At 44.7% G+C, this 23,698-nt stretch overlaps 1 protein-coding gene across 1 annotated transcript in view; it reads right to left on the reverse strand.

Moving 5' to 3' along the window:
* The window catches only part of NUDT7 (nudix hydrolase 7), a 242,761-nt gene that overhangs the window by 150,086 nt on the left and 68,977 nt on the right, over positions 1 to 23,698 (reverse strand). The window contains exon 2 of the mRNA XM_069652888.1: positions 9,126 to 9,273. Within this exon, the coding sequence (XP_069508989.1) occupies positions 9,126 to 9,273 (148 nt within the window). The remainder of the gene's footprint in view (positions 1 to 9,125; positions 9,274 to 23,698) is intronic.

The raw sequence follows: 23,698 nt of genomic DNA on the forward strand, positions 1-23,698 counted from the left end.
GGGGCTATGGGGTTCCCAGTTTCGGCAGGGAGCGTGTCCCGGTGCCCCGCACTCTAGGCCTTGGGGTCCGGGGCGGGATGGAGAGCACCAACCCCAGCTCTTCAATTTTGTTCTGTGGTGTGTGTGGGGGGGGGGAGAGTCCCGGTGCCCCCGGCACAGCAGCGGTCCCCATGTGGATCAGTGGCTCTGTGGGGTAAGCTGTTTCTGAGGGCTCAGCAGTGGAGAGGGCCCTGGGGGAGCGTCCCCCCAGTCTAGTTTCTCCTGAGCCCAGAGGGGTCCGGTGCACCTCCCGCGGAGCACCCCGAGTCCTTCCCAGGCGCCGGGGGTCCGAGCTGAGCCCTTGTTTGCTTTCGGGCCTGTGTGGGCTCAGTCGCAATGGAGGACGCGCCCCGGCACCCTCAACACAAAAGTTTGGACACTGGCAGAGGGGGTCTCAACCCCAGGTCCCAAGTCCTGTTTCCGCAGATGCAGGGGGGGGCGGGCCCCGGCAACTCAGGCCCACAGTAGTCCTCTCAGGGGCCGGTGGCTCCGTGGGACGGTCCATCGCTCCGCCCCGCAGGGAGCCCCGCCGCAAGCGGGCTCCTGGCAAAGCTCTTCTGGCTCCTCGATCTGGGACCAGTCCCTATTAGGTCTCCGGGGGCCCTCCAACGGCTTGGCAGCCCCCACGGGGCCCGGGTCCTCTCATGTGCCACGCAGTAATCCCGGCCGGGGATTTGGATAGCCCTCTAGGCCCTGCGGTGCTGGAGGAGCGCGAGGGCTACACGTCTGACATGCTCCGCGCCCCCTAGTGGTCTCCCATTTAACTACTTTTTGAGTACAGCCACTGTGTTGAATTTAACTGCTTTTTTTAACCATAGCCACTGTGTTGAATTTTGCTGCACTTCTGACGCCAAGCTCCAAAAATAAAAACTGGGATAGCTTTGGTCCTATTACTATCCTCGTCCCCTAGAAGAAAAATCATAGCATCAACTGGATTGTCCTGGAGGCCTTCACTTCTTCAGAGAGCCAAAATATGTTGGATCCTGAGGGATGGTAAACCGAGCATACCAAAAGAAAATGGAACACGTCCTCTCTTTCCGCTGAGCACATTGTAAATCATGGAAGTGCTTCTTCCTTCCATTTATTATTGACAAGCACAAAGAGTAAAATGTTCGCTAGTGCAAGAAAAAAGAGGCGTCTCATTTGCGGGTTAGTAAGTATGGATAGGTATGGTTGGTGGCCTTCACCTCCTACAAATATGCCACTGTATAGGACACGCGCCAAGCCACATGTCTCCTCCCCACCCAGTCTCGCTTTTCTATGCTTTCGGGCTTTCTTTGAATTAAGCAGTAGGAGCCTGTAGCTACCAGTTTAATGACAGTTCTGATTCAAAATTTGGCCAAAGCACAGTTCAGTAAAGTCCTTCAACAGATTCTTCCTATATGCGGAAACAAAGGTTTGCGAAAAAGTGTTTGCGCCATGCCAGATTCACCAATTCTTTTGACTCTGAAGTTATCCTCTTGATCGCAAAGCTGGCCAGACTGTCCAACACCCTTCTTTCTTGTTTCTGGAAGTTAACATCTGCATGAAGAACAGCCAATCGGAAACCTCTGGGTAGGTACAGCAGCTTCTTCCAGACAAGCTTGCAAATGCTTATTCGCGCGATTAAATTGTCGAATCCCCATAGCTCTGCGCCATATGTTACTGTGCCACCCACCAGACTTATTTTTTTTGTTTTTTGTATCTGGTTACAAAACATTTTACAAAACCATTAAGAAAAAACTATGTATTTTTAGATTTACACATTCCCCAACAGCATTCACAAACTAATAAACAATAAAAGCAAAGAACAGGAGTATGAAAGTAATCTGCCTAGGATGAGAGATAAAAAGCATATCATTTGGCATGCCATTCCATGAATGGACATCACTATGCATAACTGCCCAGAGTGAGGGAGATAAGAGAGGATGGAGACACTTGAGCATAACAAAATGCTGCTTCCTCCAAGGTGATTAACCTTGTTCTTACTAAGACGGCGGCCACTGGAGTCAGTGTCAAGGAGTTCCCCCCTTCTCACCTGGGTCCGACATTTGCCGGTGTCTTCTATTGCTGCCTTCTTGCGAACGCTCCTGGTCTTGAACAGTGCTGCTCGAGTCTCGTCTGGTTCCAGGTTGCATTCAGTTCCGGGAACGCGGAGTCCAGGAATCCGGGAGTCTTGGAAAAGCTAGTAATGCTCGGAATCAGGAAGGGGGAAGGGTCAGGAGCGGGTAATAGCACTGGGACAAAGGAAACAATACCGCAAGCTACAAACACACGTCTGAGGCTACTGTGCAATAGCATTGAGACGCGCGGAGCCGCAGAAGGCGGAGTCTATAAATAGATCACGCCGCGTTCAGCGCATGGAGCGAGCAAGGGCTTCAGCTCTGGACGGCCATGTTGGAAGTAGTACGGAATGTAAGCCCCGTTAAGACAAGGACCAGGAGGTCCAAAAGGGGCGTGATCTGAAGTTCATGAAAGTCAGTCTATGATATTATATTTTTGTAGGAGCTGTATCGCTGCTACTGTCAATCTTACATCATGACCCGAGATCAATCTTTCCCAGAACATTTCAGTTAATATCCACTCCTCACTGTTCACACATCTCAGAAATATTGCAACTCTGTAGGCCCAAGTACCTTCACAATCTAACAGCAGACGTTTTAAAGATTGCTTTCTCTGATCTTTACATGAGTCGCACAGCTTGACAGATGCCCCTCCTTGTCCCATTTTAGCCAAAACCTCTCCAATTGGTGACACATTTAACCTGGTTCTTAGAAATTCCTTTCTCATTTTCCAGTCTGGAAACTTTACCAGATATCAACCAGACTTTTTCAATTTCTAATGCATAGTTGTCTCGGTATTTACGAGTCAACTTCACGATCGCTCTACCAGCATTAGAGGCTTTTCTACAAGCAAGATCAATGTGAGCCTTCCAACAGAGGTTTGATGTGAATGTCACTCCTAAATAGGCTAAACTATCCACTACTTCAAATAGTTCACCCACAGAAGACTGGATGTTGACCCATTTATGTATACTTAGCCGTGGCTTTTTCCGGGAAGGGACAAGTCAGCCCCAGGCACAGTGTTTTTTTTCTGGCCTTGGACCGATCGCATAACCCCCCCCGGAAGATATATACGGAGAGATTACAGGTGTTCGCGGAGGCATGGGTGGAGATAAACTGGACTGTGGAGCAGACGCACCCATCGGCGATCAGTCACCATGCGGAGCAGGTGCACTTGGGGGGTTTGCAACAGCCTCATGGGCAGCTTCTGATCATGAATGGAGGAAGCCATCAGAAGGCATTAGGTTACAGGGGGGCATGGAGTGACTGCCCTGTTGCTAAGCAATACATGTTCCCGCAGCAGGGAAGGTGTTTAAACGGTGCAGGGTAAGTCATTTTGTGCACTGAACATTCTGTCACTGTTATTAAGGATGATCCTGCATTATGCCTGCAACTCCTGAGAGGGGTCTGTCCAAGTTCCTTGAGAGACAGACAGAAGAAGCACAAACACAATCGCAGGCACTGGTCTCAACCTGTCCCTGCGCCTGTGACTGTGACTGTCATCGCCTGGAATAAGATTCAGGACATGATGGAAGCCACTGTGGACATGAATGTGGCTAAATGTTTCTCCTAGATGCTGAAGGGCAGTGAGCCTCCCAAGAGACAAGTATCTGAGGAGGGGTTACAGGCTACCCTGGGCAAACAGGAGGGTAGTGTTCTCAATAAGTATATAGCTAGAGATAGGATGGCTGAGATTATGGAATAGTATTCTACAATCTGTATATTCAGGAAGGGAAACCTTCTACTTCTGTGGATGCTAAAATTAAGCAGCTGAAAACTATTTCAAAATCAGGTCTTCCAGTTCTCCTTCAAATCCATTAGGCCTTAACTAAGGAGTTGATGGAGCCAGATAAGACTGGGATTCCGATGTTCCTCACAAAACTCTACCCATTAAAGAATTTGGAGACTAACTCTCCACACACCATTACAATTTACTTACTCTGGCCTATGTTGTCAGGGTGGACTGTGGTTGCTTCGAGGATGCAGCTCCAGCAGACCTGGAGGACTGTTAAGTAGAAACTGCTCCAAAGTGTTCATATACTTCCACTAAATTTGCAATGAGAGCCTCCATCTATGCCACATATGCCAATGAAAGCCTACTGAATGTTTGTCTAACTGTTCTTAAGCACGAGGTACAAATTGTTTAGAAAAACGTGCCATTATGGAAAGAGAGGACCAACTGTTGTTGCACATTCCCTGTGATTCCGTAAAATGGGCCACATTGTTATCAGCAGCCACATTGGGAACACGATGTTGGTTCTGGTTAGGTTCCTAAAGGTGGATGCAGGCCAGAAAACATCTGTGTTAAGGCTGCCATTTTTGGGAGAAGTTTTTTTCAGGTGAAATGTTGAAACAGGACCAGGATGACAGTAAACTAAATCTTCCGGTTTGGTCTCGACAACAAAGTGATACCCAAGAATGTGCAAAATGCACTCCTGGTAGGTCTATATATTATAAAGTAGATGTATAGATCTTAAGGATACGGTTTGTAATCTTTAGGTGCGGGGGAGAGAAGGCCTGCCCTGACACATGGGCGGGAAATGTCAAGAAAACGAAGATAGAGTTCCCAAATATAAGTGAACTCCCGTCCCCTGCCCACTATCGTAGGCTGAGGAAATTCAACCAAACATTCAATGCCTTATTCATCAATACATTCTTCAACAAATTATAAATATGTTATGATAAATTTCAAATAAGGTACATATCTCAACTGCAGAACAGTAGTAATTAGGTATAAAAAAGGTTTTTATTAAATTATCCCTACGCGTTTCGAGAATGATCTCTCTTCATCAGGGGTAATCTTTCTACAAAATAATCATACAAAAAAATCCATAAGTATAAACTCATTACTTTCATACAAATAGTTTCATCACTTAATGTTCATGTAAGATTATTACAGGATGAACTCATACTAACTAAGAGATAAGATGTAAGATCACTATTTTCGTTGTTAGAATTTCATCATTTGATGGCCACGAAACATTGTTTCTCTTTTGACACATACCTATGTACAGTTTGCAGTCAAAGTATAGAAATATTTACAGATCATTCTATCAAATGAAGGTTTAAATAAGGTTCTGACATTGCTAGACCATACAAGTTGAGCTCTAATGACATTAATCAACTGATGTATTAGGAAATTATGGAAAACATTCTCTATTTCTTAGATCCCAACAAATCTACAGCGTAAAATGCATACCTTAACATTCCATAATGCATTTTATGGGAATGTATCAATGTCGTCCATGCTAACTGCTTCCTAGGTTTTTGGAAGACAGGGAATTCCTTATGTAACATTATGCGTGGTCAAGATGTAAATGTTAAAAAACATCCCAAAGAAAAAACCGCTCATCCTGCTGGTAGGTAGTGAAGCTAAATTGAGTATGTTGACAAGATCAATGGCACTCTCTGCTATGTGGTGTAGTAGGTACATCTTAGTATCTGGGAAATTGGTAATATAGTTCAGGTGGGAAGAGACCTACCAAAGGTCGCCTCTGTTGTCTGTGACAATTTCAATTGTGTTATGAATATGTCCCGAATGGATTGCTGATCCTTTTCTTGAGAGTGTGATCCCGGTATATACCTATAGTAATGACACCAGGGTCAGAATGGACCTGTGTGGAAGATCTACTATGTTGGTAGTAGTGGATAAGTTGCAAGGAGTTGGTTTAATTAGGGGCTTACCTAAAATAGTCCTGGAGGCACGGATGGTCGTGTTACTTCCCATCACTATAGCATGTCACTCGGGACCACCTAATATAGGATATGTCACTAAGGGCGTGATGACATCATCACACAATGTTGTGACGAGCGTCCATGATATCATCAAGCGGTGACGTGCAAGACGTCTCTTGTGTAGGTGATTTGTTTGTTTACCAATGCATTAAGAGGCATATTTATAGGTAGCATAATGGCTATGTAAAGCACATTGCAAGGTTCTTTATTTCCATTCGAATTGTGATGAACCCATAATGAAGTAGATCGGGATAAACCTACTGATGATTTTGTTATACCCTCATTTGGTCCGTTTGAAAATAAAGAAGTCAAACACATAAATGTATAGAACACTACATTCAGACACTAATGCAGGACTTTGGTGGATATGGACATTTCCCTAAATTGCAATCTCCCCTCTTTTGATCCATTCAATTCGGTTTGTCCCTGAACTGACCGGCATAGACCTGTGTTATCTAACAAGCTTATTGAATGCTAAAGATAGAATGATTAAACTTATTATTTGGACAATGATACTTGATGAAACATAGCATAACGTAGGTTCGCTATGGTCCTGTGATAAAAAAGGGAAACTTTAATCATGTGTTTAAAGATAAATGTAGAAGATCAGGAAAGCATAATAATCCAACCTAATAACTGGTCAATACCTCATGATACATAGCATCTCATAGGTTATCCTAGGTCCTATCATAAAGAATGAGGGATGTAAGAAGTAGTGAATATAGATCAATGAACCTATGATCACTTTGCTTTACAGTATGGTATGATTCCACACAGTGTACAATCTAACAGGATGGAGTACTCATGTAGTTTATCTCAATGTACATACCTTTGAACAAATTGACTCTTCAGAGTGCACAATCTGATAGGATGGAATGACTTCATTCAATTCAACAAAACTGGTTTGGGTAGGAGATCTTATGGAGCTGAGGGATTCTCTGCAATTTCTAATGGATACAACTGTGAAAGGAGATATGTAGAGGGTATGCTCTATATAGTAGAGGTATAGTGGTTTAGTGGTAGAGGTAAAGTGAATCAAGGTATTAGATAAGTGATGCATGTAAGAAGGATCATTTGGCAGAAAATGGCACTATGTAATGATTAAAGGTAAGGCCCTAAGTAGAAATATTCATTCATACTCACCCGGGTCAGGCCATGTTTCCACGTCTTGATAAGGGATGTGCAACTTCAAGAATGACACATCCCAATTGAGCTATGGTGTGTCGGTTGTTGCGGAAATGTCTATATAATTCTGATTTATTGTTAGCAGTACTTAAACTTGATTTTTGTTCTGTCCATCTTTATTTGGCTTTGTGTGCGGTTTGTCCCACGTAATATTTCCCACACTAGCATTTAAGTGCGTAGATGACATTTTTGGTGTCACATGTTGCATAATCTTTACGTTTGATTTTCTTTCGATTGTTTGGGTGCCGATTATGATCTCCTTTGATTATGTTTGAACAGCGTTGGCAGTCGAGGCATGGAAAGGTGCCTAATTTGGGTTTCTGCAGTGTTCTCTGAATAGACTTTTTAGGCCTCTCCAGAAACCCAAAAATCATAACATATTTAAAAACTGTTGAAGAATTTAAAGATGAATAAGGCATTGAATGTTTGGTTGAATTTCCTCGGCCTATGATAATGGGCTGGGGAAGGGATTTCCCTTATATTTGGGAACTCTATCTTCGTTTTCTTGGTCTCGACAACAGGCATGTTTTAAGACTCTCTTGACATTTCCTCAAGCTTCTTCCATGACAAGACCTCAGAGGGGCAACAGCAGGGAAAGAGGGTCGGCTGTGTGCAGGCCTCTGGAACCCTGAATGCTTCCAAACTGCAATAGCCTCCCCGATGTTGGGATATTCTCCATCAATAACTGCATCCAATTTGGGGGCAAAATAACATAACTGTGGTTCCTCAGCCAGTAGTGTGCCTCCATTTAGGTCAATGAGTCCTGAATATCATACAGGTGGCTACAAGATCAACTTTTGTACTAACGTGTTACCAGTTCTAATGTGTACTTCCATCCCATGCCCGATGATCAAAGGTTTTGCCCTATTTAAAGGTAGAGAAGACCTGTTGAAAAAGGGAGCGGTATCAAGCGTTCGTCCCCAAGAGTAGAACATTGGGTACCATTTAAATATTTTTAGTACCGAAACCATTAGGCAAGTTTCAGCCGATCCTGGATGTGATAGACCTCAACTTTTACATCCGGCACACCACCTTTCAGGTGGAATCAGCACAGTCCATTTGCATGATCCTATGAGCAGAGGATTTCATGGCTACTATCTATTTGAAAGACGCCTACTTTCACAACCCTATTTCTGCAGGACACCAGCAGTTTCTCAGGGTCTGTGTGGGGGAGGACCATTTTCCTTTTGTGGCCCTTCCTGTCGGGCTGTGCCAAGGGTTTTTACAAAGGAGCTCGATCCTCTGGTAGGACTTGTGCAAAAGAAGGGATCTATGGTCAATCCTTACATTGACGATCTGCTCATTCATTCTCCTTCAGCCTCCAAGATGGGAATGGATGTAGGGATTGTTTGTGCCCTTCTGAAAGCACACGCATGTTCGATTGATGCTTAATAGAGGCTTCACAGGTACAGAATGAGCGGTTTTGCACATCTCTATCGTATATTTTTTGTAAAATGTGAGGAGTGCCTGTTTTCTCATGCTATTTTTGCCTTAGCCTGGTAGCAAGAGACCAAGGTTCCATAAAAAAGTGATTAGTATCATTTTCCTAGGATACCATTATCATAATAATGTCTAAAAGGAATAGGGCGGAACCTAATTGGAACCCAATCACAAAACAATAACAGATTAAAAGGGTATTTTTTAATAAACTCTCAATTTAATCTTGAGTAAAAAACTTAAAGACACAAAACTATGTTAATTTACAGGGCAGGATCTTCACATCTGGACTCTAAAATAATTACTAGGATTATAAACTATCAAAAATAAAGACAGTAGAGAATTTTCAATGGCCAACATGGAGCTGATGGCCAATACACTTTTCTGGGTCATATTTGGAGTGCAAGATATCCCAACAGAAAGCATTACTAATTGAATTTTAAAGAATACACTGTTGAACAACAATCGTATTATTTTATTCCTTCCAATGTTTTGGTTTTTGGACCATCAGAGAGAGCCATTTCCTTCTTGTTTTCTTAAGCTATGGCCCTCCGTTTGCATTATTGTATAAGGCACTATGGAGGGAATGATGATGACGATGCTTATAGAGTTGACCATGTGATATTTTGTATGACATTGTACAAATATTGTTTAAGTATCATAAATATATAGATCGTTTATACTTGCCTTCATGGATCTGACAGTGAACAGAAGGTGGAGTTTGCCATCTTTCATTAATAGAGGTAACAGGACCGATGCCTTTGAAAATGCCAAATGGGAGAATTTGTCTTCAACGTCATATTTTCTAAGGATCTTCTTAGCCTTCTCCTGTATACTAGGAAATCATTTTTCAAGAACATTTACTTTTTTAGATTTACATTGTTTTGTCAGATGATCAGATATGTAGCAGAAACTCAAATGAAGTGTGAATAAAAAGGCAAGACTTAGGCAACTTCACATGTCATACCTAGATTGTCACTTTTGTCCCAAGTCTTCACTTACATAATTTTAAATGCAACAACCTAACATACAAGCTGCACTCATCTTTAAACAGTTACAGAAGTGGGGAAATAGGTTGGAGAGGGAAGATCAAATGTCACTTCAGCTCAATACGCCATCAAATATGGTTAAATAATGAGACCATTCCCTAATAGATACTAAAAAGCTAATCCAACAAACTCAGTTGTCCCAAAGACTTAATTATCTCAACGACCACATAACCCTTACTCTCCTTCTTACCCCACTATTCCATGCATGACTTGTAGCAAGGCTGTGAACAGAAGCTTAATTGTTATCAGAGGCTAGTGAGCAGGAGTGCCACTGCAAGGTGGTGAATTGGTACGAGGCAGTAAAGACAAATAGTGTTTTTGGGAGGAATTGCGATCATGCAGGTGATTCCTTCTTCAAAGGGGTAATCTGCTTACCAGATCCCGCTTGTCGCAACTCCATGCCAAAATCATAGTGCACTTGTGCCCTTCTGCCTAGAAGCTTGATCCGCAGCACACCCTCTGCTCGTGTCGCAGAACAGGTTGAAAGGTCACAAGATGCACACTCGACCGCCGCATTGTCAGCAAAGTCACTGCAGCACATGGGAAACATTCATGATATGCCCCTGTCCCTAAACTACATGATCATGAGTACCCCAAGTGGTGGCAGGGTAATCTCTAAGAATAAGCTAAGCCTGGTGCTTCTTATGATCATGGGCACCACATCCCAATTCATATCGCACATGTTTCACCTCCTGTGAGTCATGTAAGGAACTCATGGTGGCAACAATAAAGACAGGCACAAGTGATTACAGTTCAAGAGTGTTCACAGGACTGCAAGACTTGTCGTTGGCCTCAAGGCCAGGGATCTTATCAGGGATGCTGCACTGGTAACATGGCCACCCTCTGAATTCGGGCCCATGTCCATGCCCCCCCAGCTGCACTCCTGCACAGCCTCCTGACATCCCATGCACCTGTGGTCTGTATCTGCAACCCTACAGTCCCCTTACCTGCACTTATTGAAACCTATTGTCTGAACTCGTAACACTCGCACTTGCCACCTGTTGGCTGCACTACTTGTTTGTGATACCGTATCTGGCACTCGTCTATCCACCCGCTCTCCCCCCTAGCACTTCTCCTGTCCCCTCTCCCCTGCACGTGCGCAATCTTAATGTCACTAGGCCTAGTAAGATCCTTGTTTCTGTCCTCCCTCTGTTTCCGCTCCATCGCAACGTCGCGCCTTGAAACACTTGTGAATAGGCACGTTATAAATGCCATATCATATCATTTATTGAACAATTAGTGCATCATGGAAAAACGCCTATCCTAAACTTAAATCTAAGATGGGAGCAAGCGTCCACCATCAAATGAAAAATAAAGCAGTCTTAGTGGGGTTGTGTCAAAATAAAAGGGCCTATACTAAGAAAAACCTATTGCCAAGTCCTTACAACCAATTACAGAAAGAGTGTGGGATAGGGTTTCAATAAAGAATGAAGTGTTCTCAAATAAGTCAGGATGTGATTGCTAGTGGTCTCCCTTCCCCACGTTTTCAGCACAGGACAAGGTGGGACCGTGGAGCACAGCACACGCTCTAGCTTTCGCAGCACGTGCCGACAGTTTCGTTCCAGCTAGCACAGTACACGCTCAAGCTTTCTCAGCACGAGCCAACAGTGTCGTTCCAGCTATCAGGTTCTTCGATGGTTAAGTCTTGTTTAACAAAGGTCTCTTGCCTTTGAGGCCCGATGTATCCAACAAACAAACACTAAGTTCAGTTCCACATATACTTTGGGTGATAGCTTCACCCCTGGGTCCCCCTCTTCCGGGCGATTGACCAAATCGTATCGTACAAATCAACAAAACAGTTCCTTTTTCAATTTGGGTGATAACTTTGGGTCACTGCGGATCTCCCTCTTTCGGGCTCGGACCCTTTTCAGACGTTCGCCTCCCTCCTTCGGGTTCACTGTGGCGTTTTGTACTTTTTAAACAGGTCTTCGGGTTTCGCCCCTTTTTGTTGGCTTCCCTCTTCCAGGCTCATTCTCACCAACTTCAACATACTGTTAATTCATTCATTTCACCAAGCGGGATTCATTTCCCTTCACTTCGCAATCATCTGGCAGTCAAAGACTTTCGACGGTACAGAGGCTTTCACAAGACCCCTGTATGACCGCTTTGACCTCCTTTCACCTCTTACCAAGGGCTTCTGGTTACTGTAGTTTCTATCATCGGGCAATCGGCCAGAGTATTCCTGCTTGAGCACCCACGCGGTACCAGCATCCTCTATTTCTGGTGTTCCCCCTTTTTCCTCAATCGTATCTTTAATTATTTCAATGTTCAAATTAGACGTTGGCTACTTTTCGTTCAACACAGTTCGGTTTCTTATCGATTCTCCCCTCGACTCACCGCCTGTGATAAACTGCTTGCCTTTCTTTATCCTTGGAGTCAAGGTTGGTCCTCCGAGACCAGCGTCCTTCCCTGGCTTGGTTATCAGCAGAGGAGTGTCTCGCGTACCGTAGACATCTGCTGCAACACAAGCTAGCTATTGTTTGTGGTCTTATGATTCCTTCTGTGGAGGATTCACGGGCCTTGGTCGGAAATGGCAAGGTCGCTTCTCTGCTTGTCACCCTCTCGGTCTGCACCGTCTTTCTCTTCCGCTTGAACTGCCATGCTGATTTAGCTCTCACTGCACTGCCTAGCTCGTCCTGTGCTTTCATGCTCCACCTTTTATCCCTGTGGGGAAGGGAAAGGGAAATCGGGTGTGTGTTATTCTGGTCAATTGCCTGACTTTGCCTGACCCTTGTATTGGGACATGTCACATGTCAGGTAAACGGCTCTGGTGTTAGTCCGTTGTCTTCTGTGTTGTGTGAAAAGTGTGTTGGCAAAGGGGGGGCAGCGTTTTGGAATATTGTACTTGGTAGGATGGGGAAAAGGTGTTGAAAGAAGGGGGATACTGGATCTCACCCATCGGTGACCCACTCCCATTCCCCAAGGACTCCCAACCAGGTGATTCTCCCTCACTAGTCCACCCCCAGGAACTGTATCCAATAGCGAAGGTTGTGTCCTGGCCAGCTGGATGACAGATCCCCGAGGACTAGCGAAGGAGACACCTTCAGGTTTCTCACAGTCAGCACTGCTAAAGAAGGTAATGTGTATCGGGGGTCAGGTGGGTTGATACTGGCCGGACAGTAACTCTGAGGACTCAGCTTCTCTTTGTTTCTCTTTGTGAGGGCCGGTAACCCCCTCCCCCAGAGACAGCCGCACAACAGGCAGCTGTCCTGTACCCAGGTATCAAAGGAGCACACCCATTCAGGAGAAGTAGACTCATACCCGGATGCTGCATGTCTAAAGGTCTTTTTTTGTCAGTAGGATGGAAGGTGGCAGAAGTAGGATAAGCAGGAGTGCCCTAGTCACTGGAAGAAGCCATCGTCCATTTTGTTTCTCGCGATCTTTCTTTTTCTTTCCTGTCTCCTCCACTTCCCCTGGTGAAAAGCACTTTAGGTACGACATCAACAGGGCAAAGTCCACTGCAGCAGAAACAGGTATTGGCCCCCTGAAGCAGGCTAGCTTTAGACCAATCATCTGACTTGCGCCTTTCAAAGGAGGGGATTTACATTACATTAGAATTCCCACAGTTCCTCAGGGATCCTTTAAGGCCGAAGAGACGTTCTGAAAATTCTCACCTGGACCTCCTTTGGGACAGTTGCAGTGTCCAAATGCCTCAGCATGAGGTGAAGAAGGAGCCGTCCAAGACAGAAGGAAGATCTGTCCCCTAACCACTCCCAGGTAACATCAGGAGTGACCTGTGGACCAGGACCAACTACTCTGCAATGGATCTTCCGTACTAGAAGAACAGACCCTGATATGGAGCATCCCGCCCTCAAGTCCTTTGCGAAGGCCTCACCGCAATTAGTGGGCCATACTAGCCTAAGATTCCTGTTCTATTGCACTGAACCGGTTGATCTGTGTTCCTCACGTCCTGAACAATAGGGAAGGCGCTGGTGCTGGTGTCTGCGTTCCTCCAACCAGACAAACTATTTCACTGCATCTAAACCAGCTCGACAATGCATCATGTCCTAGTGAAGCCCATCACTTGTTAGGCCTGAAGAGTCTACTCAACGTTGGAACCTGAACCGAATCTCTGCAGGGTAACTTGCCGACTCTAACTGGGGGTTACAACCACAGCTCGGCCCAGCTAGCCAGTGAACTGTCGCCTCATATTAATCGCACATCGGCACACCCTCATTCATCACTTCGACGACCGTCGCTCGCGGACTCGAACCACTGCAGTGTCACTCGCCAACCTCTCCCAGCGGCTAAAACCTGACTCAGCCTGGCCAACTGCAAAGCATTCTTGCGGCCGCCCGACCTGCATCACTTGAAACACTGCTGTTTGACCGCACAGAGCACCCTCATTTGCACCCAATTGCTGCCTGCTTGCTGCCAGGGCCTCTGTCATCATACATGCCCGAATTGAGACTGATCAGCTCGCATCATCGTTTGACATCGGGTCTGATGCGCCACCCCACTAAGAACTGAATCCAAGAACTGTTGGCAATGAACTGGCCCCACTGTCCACTCGTACCCTAGAGACTGGTTAGGGCACAATCGCTCCTGTTTTCAACCCAATATCCTTTGAGTGGTAGTGCCTTATCTACCATCCCTGGCACTACACTCAGAGTGCTACCTTCTCCAACATATTGCATCTTCTCTGTTCTTCATTTGGGGCAGGCTTTTCTATAGTAATCGCTTTTCCTTCTACGTGCAGATAGTGTGTCTTAAAGGGTTTATATATATTTTTTTATAGATGTTTGATTGGATATTCCAGGGTTAAAAACTGAGGGGAGCTGGGAGCTAATTAGCTCCGGCTTGTACCCTAAAAGAGCCAGGTTAGCTTGACACAAATTGCAACCAGGAGCTACCTTTGGCTCCCCAGGCCAACGGATGCCAAACAAACACACATATGTTAATTTCCCATTGTGCATTTGGGACAAACTATACATAAACTTTAGGACATATCTATAGATGCATAAAAGGATGTAAATAATAGACAAAATGATATGTTTGAATCTAATGTGGAACTTAGATTTGAGCATTCTGTACTAGCTCCTCGTTACCCAGTGGTAGCTACTGATCACTAGTTCATTCTGGATACCCATGAGATGCTCTTAGCTCCTGCTTATGCAATCTTAATTTCGAACCCTGCATTACCTTTATATTGGACTGTGATACTGTGCTGTCAATACTGTTTCACCTGTATGCCCCTCTTACCTGTATGGCCTGCCTTACCAAAAAAAGGAGAAGGGAGTATTTCTCTTAATTGTCCTGTTTTACCTTTATGATTGTGTTGTGTTTTGGTTTGTAGAAGTGTGAGGGCTGAGTGGGCCATTTAACCCCTACTCATCCTTGTACTCCTGATGTAAGTCAAGGTTCAACACTGTCAAGGAGCGTGCACAGAGCAGTTGAGCAAGTAACGTGGTGACGTGGAGGGTGACACCGGGGGTGGGGACGTCACTGAATACAGCGCTGCTTGCATAAGGGGACACAGCACGAGAAGTCCCATGGTGGAATACAATGAAGGGTTGGTGCTAGAGCAAGCAGTGGGTAGGGGTACAAGGGGCATGTTGGGCAATATGTGAACAGTACAGAAGCCATTTTCTTGTTGGCCCTTGGTAGGAAAGCATTTCTCAAAGACAGCTCATAATACAAGAGCTGCATGCCTTTGTGTGACAAGCAACATGCATTATTCGAGCATTCAGCAGAAACAGTGTGCAGAAATGTAACACAGCTGAAATTTCCCAGGAGAACACAGCCCCAGCAAAGGCACTCTTTAGAGATACTTTCCGAGGCCAGTGAGCTAGGCATCTAGGTGCATGAGGGGAATTGACAGAGAAATAGAAATTAAATGCAGTTGATTAAACTCCAGCCATGGTGTGCTATCGTTTTATTTAGACTACACTTGGCAGCAAGGCGTGAGAAGGGAGCTGGGGAGCCAGAGCATTGGGGTAGGGGCAAGAGGCACACGACAGGGAGCCAATCCGTGGAGAGAGGTTTCGTTGTCCCTAGGGTGCAACATTGTACATTGTCCTGGCTGATGTCCGTGGGGTACATCATTGGTCAGACTCAATGTGAATGTCTCACCCCTTGCCATCCCAAGCCATGTTGTATATTGGGCATTGCCAACCAATGGCAAACAATTGTTTTTTACCTATCAGCACAATCGTGTAATTGAGGGGCAGTGTGGGAAGGTTTGTGATGTCACAAGGGGTGGTGATGTGATTTTTGAAAAAGCGACGTTTTACCCAGTCAGGGTCACTTCGCATACACATGCATAAAGGTGACTGACATGTTCCATCAATCAGCTCCTGCTTTAAAAATGAAACTAACATGCTATGTGAAAATTGTACAAATTATGTATAAAATGTTCAGCCGCAGTGGGCGATGTTGACAGCTTATTTATTTCAGTTCAGTTCCAAGGGCTGTTTGAAAAGCGCTTCCCAGCTGTTTGGGTCCAATGAATTTGCATTACTTCTTTCTTGGTGTACGCTCCTTTTTGGATTTGTTTTTTGTTCCTGTGATTACTTTCACTGGAGGTCCACTGGAGCGAGCTGAGGGTATTTTTGCTGCACTCCTGGGAGATTGGGGCAGGCAGGCTGAGACCAGTTTTAAGTGAACCATGAGGAGGCCTCGCAGATTAAAAGATCTGCCTGGTCCCAAGTACCGGCCACGCTCAAAGGGAGGTGCAGGCCGCGGGAGGAAGACTCAGCATCGAGAGGACTCGAGGATCTGACTGTACTATTGAATTAATGCACAGCGCTGGGCATGTGTGCACAGGGCAAGGTTTTTTGTATTGTGTAGGAGGCATCCTACAGAGGGAGGACAATCAGTCATAGCAGTCATACATATTAACTTCACCCCTCCAATAGGGACAGGGTGTGTTGCGAGCACATATGTAGTAGATCAGAGGAGTTATTTAGATGGTGGCTGACTACCATTTGTGATGTCATCTTTGATGTCATGTGGTGTTAGTCTTAGCAGTGCACGGTGGTGGCGCGAGTTATGGTTGTTTAGTTCATCATGAGTGGCGAATTTCTGGGGATTTTCGTTTTTACTTGTAATAATCATATTATGGATAGGTTGTTATTAGTGCAAAATATCTATAATGTCCCTTTAAAAAAGTTTTTGCACTGAATTTGATAGATTTTTCTTAGGACAACTGAACCATAACATCCCTTTAACAACGTTTTCACTGCATTTGATAGGTTTTTAGTAGCGCAACTACTATAATGACCCCTTAACAATGTTTTTTGACTGAATTTCATAGCTTTTTACCAGGATACCCTTAGTTTGTGGAGACGTACCATACAACATACTGAACCCCCTAGCCCCATGCTGATAACTTGAGGATCTGCGGACTAAGCGACTGTCCGTGGACCTTGAGTAGCATCCACACTGCCCAAAAGCTCAGAGGTCTCTTACTTGACGTTTAAAATAAAAAGAGAGAAAACATGTTCAAAGAGCAGCACATAAATGAATTACAAAGAAAAATTAAGTAGGTCAACAAACTCTATACTGTAGAAAGCACCAGTGCAATTGCAAAGAGTATGCAACATAATGGAATGCACCAATAACAAAAATAAACTGTGCTTCCAGCAGTATTACCTCAGTGCTGCTGTACACAGAAACTAAAAAGCAACCGTCAGCAGTAAAACTGCAAAGTACTGACAGCACAACTGAACTACAAACTGGTAAGTTTCCTATAACTACGCAGTTTGTTCACTGTGCAATACTAAAATTGCAAGCACCCTGGAGTGGCTTGAAGACAATCTTTCTCGGGATGAAATGAGTGAAGACAATGACACTATACTGCAGTTTAAAAAGTAAGACAATTCAAGCGCATTGCTTCATATGTACCTCACAAATATTTTTGTCTTTAACAGTACATACAGAAAATAAAGGTAATGCCCCAGAACCAGTACATCAACCACAAGTCTATGACCACATAGAGCAGCCTAGTAACAGTGCACACAATCACCTACTGAGTTTCGAAGAAAAAATTGATCAACTCATGAAAACTTTTGCCGATTTAAAAGATTTTGTACAAAGAAATCATGGACTATATTAAATATCACTGCCCCACCTGCACGTGTACCCCTTATACCTGTCCCTGCCAACCATCCCCATAAATTGTCTGTAAACAAAGATGTTACAAGGAGACCTCAAACCCTTCCTCCCCTGATGCCCAACCTGTAGAAAACCCCAATTCTCCTGTATATGTCTCAATTTCTGCTACCCCTTCCCTTTCCTAATTGTGTGTATTTTTGTGTGTAAATAAAGTTGTATATGTATACTGTTGCTGTGTGTATTTTCTTTATTAAAAAGCCTGTTCGGGGTCCGCAGAGCAAGGGGCTGTCCGGGAAGTCCAGAATCAAAATGGAGGACACCTCGCCTGTCAGCAGGTCCCCAAAGTTGTGACGCACCTTTAATTAGTTGCAGGAACCCACTCCGTTCCGGAGGGCGCCTGCGCACAAGCGCATCTCATCCCCTTGGTCCTGCTAACAACACCCCTGTCCGGCATGTCTGGAAAAAGTGGTGACATACTTTATTAAGGGGATCCCACCCATGTCTGGTGGACACCTGGACGCATGCGCATCTCATCTCCTGGGTCCTGCAAACACTTCACCTGTCTGGCATGTCTGCAAAGTGATGACGTACTTTCATTAGTTCGGGGAGCCCACCCATGTCAGGCAGACACCTGGGCACAGGCGTATCCCACTGAGTCCTGTTCGGAACTGTCCGCTACACGTGTGTCGCACTTTTAATTAGTTCGGGGAGCCCAACCATGTCCGTAGGACACCTATGCACATGCACACACTGGATCCCGCGCAATAGGTGTCCTACGGACAGCCGTCCCATTTGCGAACGTCTGCGACGTCACCATGTGACCGCACCTACGCTGAGCGTGGGCCCTTAATCGCGAACAGGGATGGTCCCCCGGACAACAAAAAAGTGCTTTTTTGGGCAATCCAAAGTGTTTCACTGTGTAATTTCACCCTTGCAAAGGTCCCAGACCATGCCGCTGGCGATCTGGATACTTTTTGGAACTTCATGAGCCCTTTTTGGGTTTGAAATGTTCACAGAGTGTGTGACTGTCCACAAAGCACTCCCCAGCACCCCTATAAAAGGCCACACCCCAGAGCTGCTCCTCATTCTGCTTTTGGATTTCCAAGACAGAGCACTGCTTGTCATTGGGCACTTGCTGACATTGGCTGCCATTGCTGTCATTTCTGCTGCATTACATCATAGCTATTGCTAGTAGCTCATCAGGGCTACTAGTGCAGGTTGCTGTTTTGTTACTGCTCTTCCTGGTTCTTGATACCTTTGCTGATGGCATCCCAGGCTGCTCCTGCTGCTACTGCCTCTGCAGCACCTCCACCCTCACCCTCACCACCACCTTCCCTAGGGCCTGGGGAGGGGAACAGGCGTGGTGATGTAGAGAGGGATCAAGGAGACGACAAGGATGAGGTAGTGGAAGTCCCCGTTGCTGCAGGCCTGCGTGCGTCTTGGGTGCGGAGGTCATTTACCACCATTGGAGATGTGCCCAAAGCTTGTGCACTGAGTGCCCATGGCAAACCTGGCTTGTACAGCTACGGCACCACCTCCATGTGGCGACACCTGAGGTTGAACCACAAGGTGGCAGTTCGGAGTGTCGTCCCCTGTGAACAAGGCAGTAGGTTGAGTTTTTCTGCAGCATGCTCTGTATCTGCTCCTGTCACCACAAGGGACACTACAGTGGGGCAGTGGATCCCTGAACCAGCCTCGCAGGCCATAAGCACCGCAGGAGACCCTTACCTTTCGAGGGTCACTGTATTGTCCATGTACTGCGACGCGGCACTCTGCAGGGGGGAGCAATTCTGAAGTGCTTTCGAGGCGAAGGTCTGGGAGCATGAGAAAAACTGCCACCTACCTAAGTGAGGCCCACCCAACATCTTCCTCTCTCCACCTGCCCTTTCTTATCCCCATGGTTGGTGCCCCTTCCCTTCCTTTGCTTGTGTGTCGTGTATAAAAACACCCAAAAAATACAAAACAACACTTTCAGTTTAAAATAGAAGTGCCAATGAACTAGTGCAGGCCCTTGTGTAACCTGTGAAGTCTGAGGCCAGTCCGCTGACTTTTAAAAATGTTAGGTGGTGGCGCCATCAAAAACATTGCACTCTGGGAAAATATGGTGGCTCTGAAAAGAGCCTTTTTGTGGTGTTTGTTTGTTTTTGGGAGGGTATAAGTGGCCAGCACCTACTAGAAAAATCCATGCTATACTTGCAAAAAGGGCTGCAATTCTTTTTGAATATTTCGCAGAAAATGCTAATTGCCAGCATCAGTAAGATGGACTCCATTTCTGTGAAAATTGTTCGTGCTACGAAACGTAAAATTTTCATTGTGGAAAGAGGACATGCCACCATCTCTCAAAAAGGCGCAAATAGCCTTGTTGACATTGCACCTCTCTTTCTCCATTTGCATACCAAATGAAGAAGAGCGCAGCCACATCTGTATCTGCGCAATGCAGGAAAAAATGACTCTGGAGTTTGGAAACATGTCCATGACTTTCCCAAGTGCCTCCTTCATCGCAAACTGTAGTGAGATTCCGGTAACATGTCCTAAACTGTTCCCTCCACAATGAATAATAATAATGTCTGGATGATGGTGTGTCACCAAAGTGGAACAAGGAGGAACCAAATCCAGCCACTTTATTCCACAAACTCCATACCAGTGCACATCCACATGATGGAATCCAAGATGTGCAGCCACTCCACAGAGCTCTGCATGCACCTCCAACCAATGTATCCAAGAGTCTCCCAAAATCCAGACACTCGGCCTCCTGAAAGACACAGCCATAGCCATAGCCATCTGCTCTCCTCTCAGCAAACAGACCTTCTGAGACAGTCTCTCCTTACACATCACACCCAGGAAACCTTATTGCCCAATCCCCTGACCTCCAGAGTCCCATTTCCATGCCAGCCAGCCTCAAAAGCCCCAATGTGGCACGCATGCTCCGTGGACTACTACGGTATCCGCGGACATATCGTGCAATTTGCGAGGGTGGGGACAGAAATTTCAACCAGGGTAGAGATTTCATCTTTAGTGGTGGTTCTGAAAAGAGACTTTTTTTAGTTGCTTCTACAGAAACACCTTTTATTTATTATTTTTCTTTCTTCTTTTCCTCCAGATTTCTTTACATTAGCTTCTGTAAAACATTCCTTATATTACGAAATAACATGGCATTTCCCAGGATGGATAAAACCATGCCATCTGCTTTGAAATAATTAGCATTACCAGATTCGATGTTCTAATTATTACAAGGGAACATCCCAACTCTGAGCAAGAAAGCAAACATGCTTGGTTAACCAAACACCTTGCACCCTTTTGCTGGGGACAAAAAAAACTGACAATTGTCCCATGCTGCCCTCATCTCAGAAAAAAAAAAACCTTGGCACTTGGAAGAACTTTAATCACTGTCTGAACTAATTTTTGCAAATCACACAGCAAGGTAGGACCACTGACATATACCAAATGCAGAGAACCACAGTGCAGCACTACTATATCTGGACTGTTGAACCTTTACATATCCTGACAAACTACAAGCACTCCCTGCAAATTAAAACCAGGCACAGTGGACCACAAAACCTCCAATCCTTTAAAACCAAAATTGACAGCCACATCTCTAGACTTGGCATGCATCGCCAAACCATTTACAAATATATCTCCAACCACCAACCCCCTGACTTTCTCCACCTCTGCCATCTTCACTACACACAGACTCTCTCCCTACAAACCACAACCTCAACACCCGATTGGCTAATCCCCACAGTACACTCCCATTTCCATGCCAGGCATGCTGATAAGCCCCGGATGTGGCACTCCCTGTCCGCGGACTACCGCAGTGTCCGCAGATCCGGTAACACAGGGGCAGCCCTTCTTCCCTTTCTACTTCACTCTCTGCATCACTCCCTCATTGGCTACTGTTAAGCAGTCACACAATCATCCACCAATCACATCCAAGAAATCTACATCTAAATCTGTGATCACAGTTCAGCACTTTAGATGTACTGTTTAACACTGGCAGTACAAGTCTCCTGTGATTGCAAAGTACCTCCAGCCAAAAGCACTGTAAAACTCTCCAAGATTTCTGCTTCTAGATTCATCCACATCTGCATCCATCAACACAAACTACAGGTATGAATATTTTCTGTAGAGTACATTTGCAACTCTTTATAAATGCATTTGAACAGGGTACCTGCCACTTACCCTGCATAACCTACTCAAAAAGCATACTGCCATTTGTCCCATCTCCTATAATCAACTCTCACTTACAATGCTGTGCTTTCAAAGTTTTCATTTATCCATATCACCAATTGTAATGTGCAAACTGTTATTCTCTTTTTTTCCATCTGTCATTTTTACAGCCACTTCCCCCACTAACACACCTGCTAAAAAAATCCTAAAATGCACACAGACAAGGAAAACAGCATGTTTCTTACCAAAGCATAGCAAGTACATAGATTGCATGCATTTGAACAGGGTGCCTGCCACTTACCTTCCACGATCTACTAAATAATCATACTGTCATTTGTCCCATCTCCTAACATCAACTGACACTTGCTTACAATGATGTGTGCTTACAAACATTTATTTTAATGCCTACTTGCAGAATTGTTTCAAACTTCATATTTCCATTTCATCACCACTCTCTCTGATGTATTTGTAAAAGAAAAACATAAAACCATATTGGTATCATTTGTGAAGCAACTTGAAGTGGCAGGTCCTATGTAAATGGCCAGAATGCACACAAAACAAGGAAACTGCATGTATGTTGCCAAAGCATGGCAAGTACATACTTTGCACAATTGACAGAACACACCATTGCTTGAAAAGCACACAAATGCATGTGTACATTGTGAACATTGCCATTTGTAAACGTGGCTAAATAAATCAAACAACAGAAAGGATTTCTGCACTCATTTAGCAAGCATCTATGTGCGGGAAAGTTAATGGAATTCCACACATGGAAACATTTTCTTTTCCAATCTGTACATCGTTCTGAGCCTTTTTCTCACCCTACTAAAACTTGTACTAATCGATTTCCAAACCAAATAGTGCAACAACAACTCACACACTTGCAAAAGTGTACCTCAAACAACACACTTATAACTACACCACTGGCCCCCATATCAGCGATGCTGAAGCTCCCAAGTCCCCATTCATATAGAAAGCTGTGCAATTCCACACACACACTAGCTATTCCTGCCAAGAAATCCTTCTACAAATTTAAATGTGTTCTCCAAGTGCAATTACTGTGCCATTAACAGACAATTGTACTAACTTCCTTCTTTTGCAATTGCAGTGAAAAACACTCTCCTGAAAGCCAGTGGCATCTCAAGTGCAAAAAAGAACCCAGAAGAAAACTATTCTTCGCATCCAACAAAGTAAGTGCAATACTGTCGTAGTGTTCTGCCTGTTACTCAGACAGTGCAGTGTTCATGTATTGAAGGCTGCACAATTGTATCAACCCAACAGCATTTGCTTCACTCTTACTCATTGCACCTCAGCAAGTGCACACTTTGTATTGTCATCTGAACGCCAGTATAATAACACTGAGATACCTGTACAGCCTTCCCAACCTGAAGTAACAGCCCATTCTACAATCACACACCTCTATATGTATGCCTACCCTCAAACTCAGACACTCATGCACAGTGCACACATATACATTGCACAACCTCCCAACCCACACTTTCCTTTTTTCTCCAACAGACAACAAAGAATGCCTACAAAAAACCAACTCCGTAGAAAGCAATGCAGAAATAGAGCAGATCAAACTAAAAGCGTACAAAATAGCCATCCGCCTCTAGCAGAATTTGTACAAAAAGTTCAAACATAACAGCTAATACAGTCACTAAGCCAAACTGAAGCAGGTAACATGATAGAAACTGACTCCTCTTTCAAAATGTAAAAATAAAAAGAAATGTATTAAGAAGATTGCAACTACAACTAGTGCTAACACTGCACCTACTAATGTTAATGTAGCCACAAATAAGCATTCTAAAAAATTTATTTTACAAAAGATGTTCCACCACAGAGTCCTTCAGAACCTTTTAAAAACAGGAGAGGGATCACGCTCAACCCTTAAAACATAGCACAGAAAACTAATCCTGAAAGCTTTCGTAGACAGTGCAATGCTCCTCAAAAGGAAAATCTTTATATTAACTTTAAACAGAATGAAAC

This window comes from Ambystoma mexicanum, chromosome 1p (genome assembly GCF_040938575.1).
Source record: "Ambystoma mexicanum isolate Mex_15411 chromosome 1p, UKY_AmexF1_1, whole genome shotgun sequence".
Classification (NCBI taxonomy): domain Eukaryota; kingdom Metazoa; phylum Chordata; class Amphibia; order Caudata; family Ambystomatidae; genus Ambystoma; species Ambystoma mexicanum.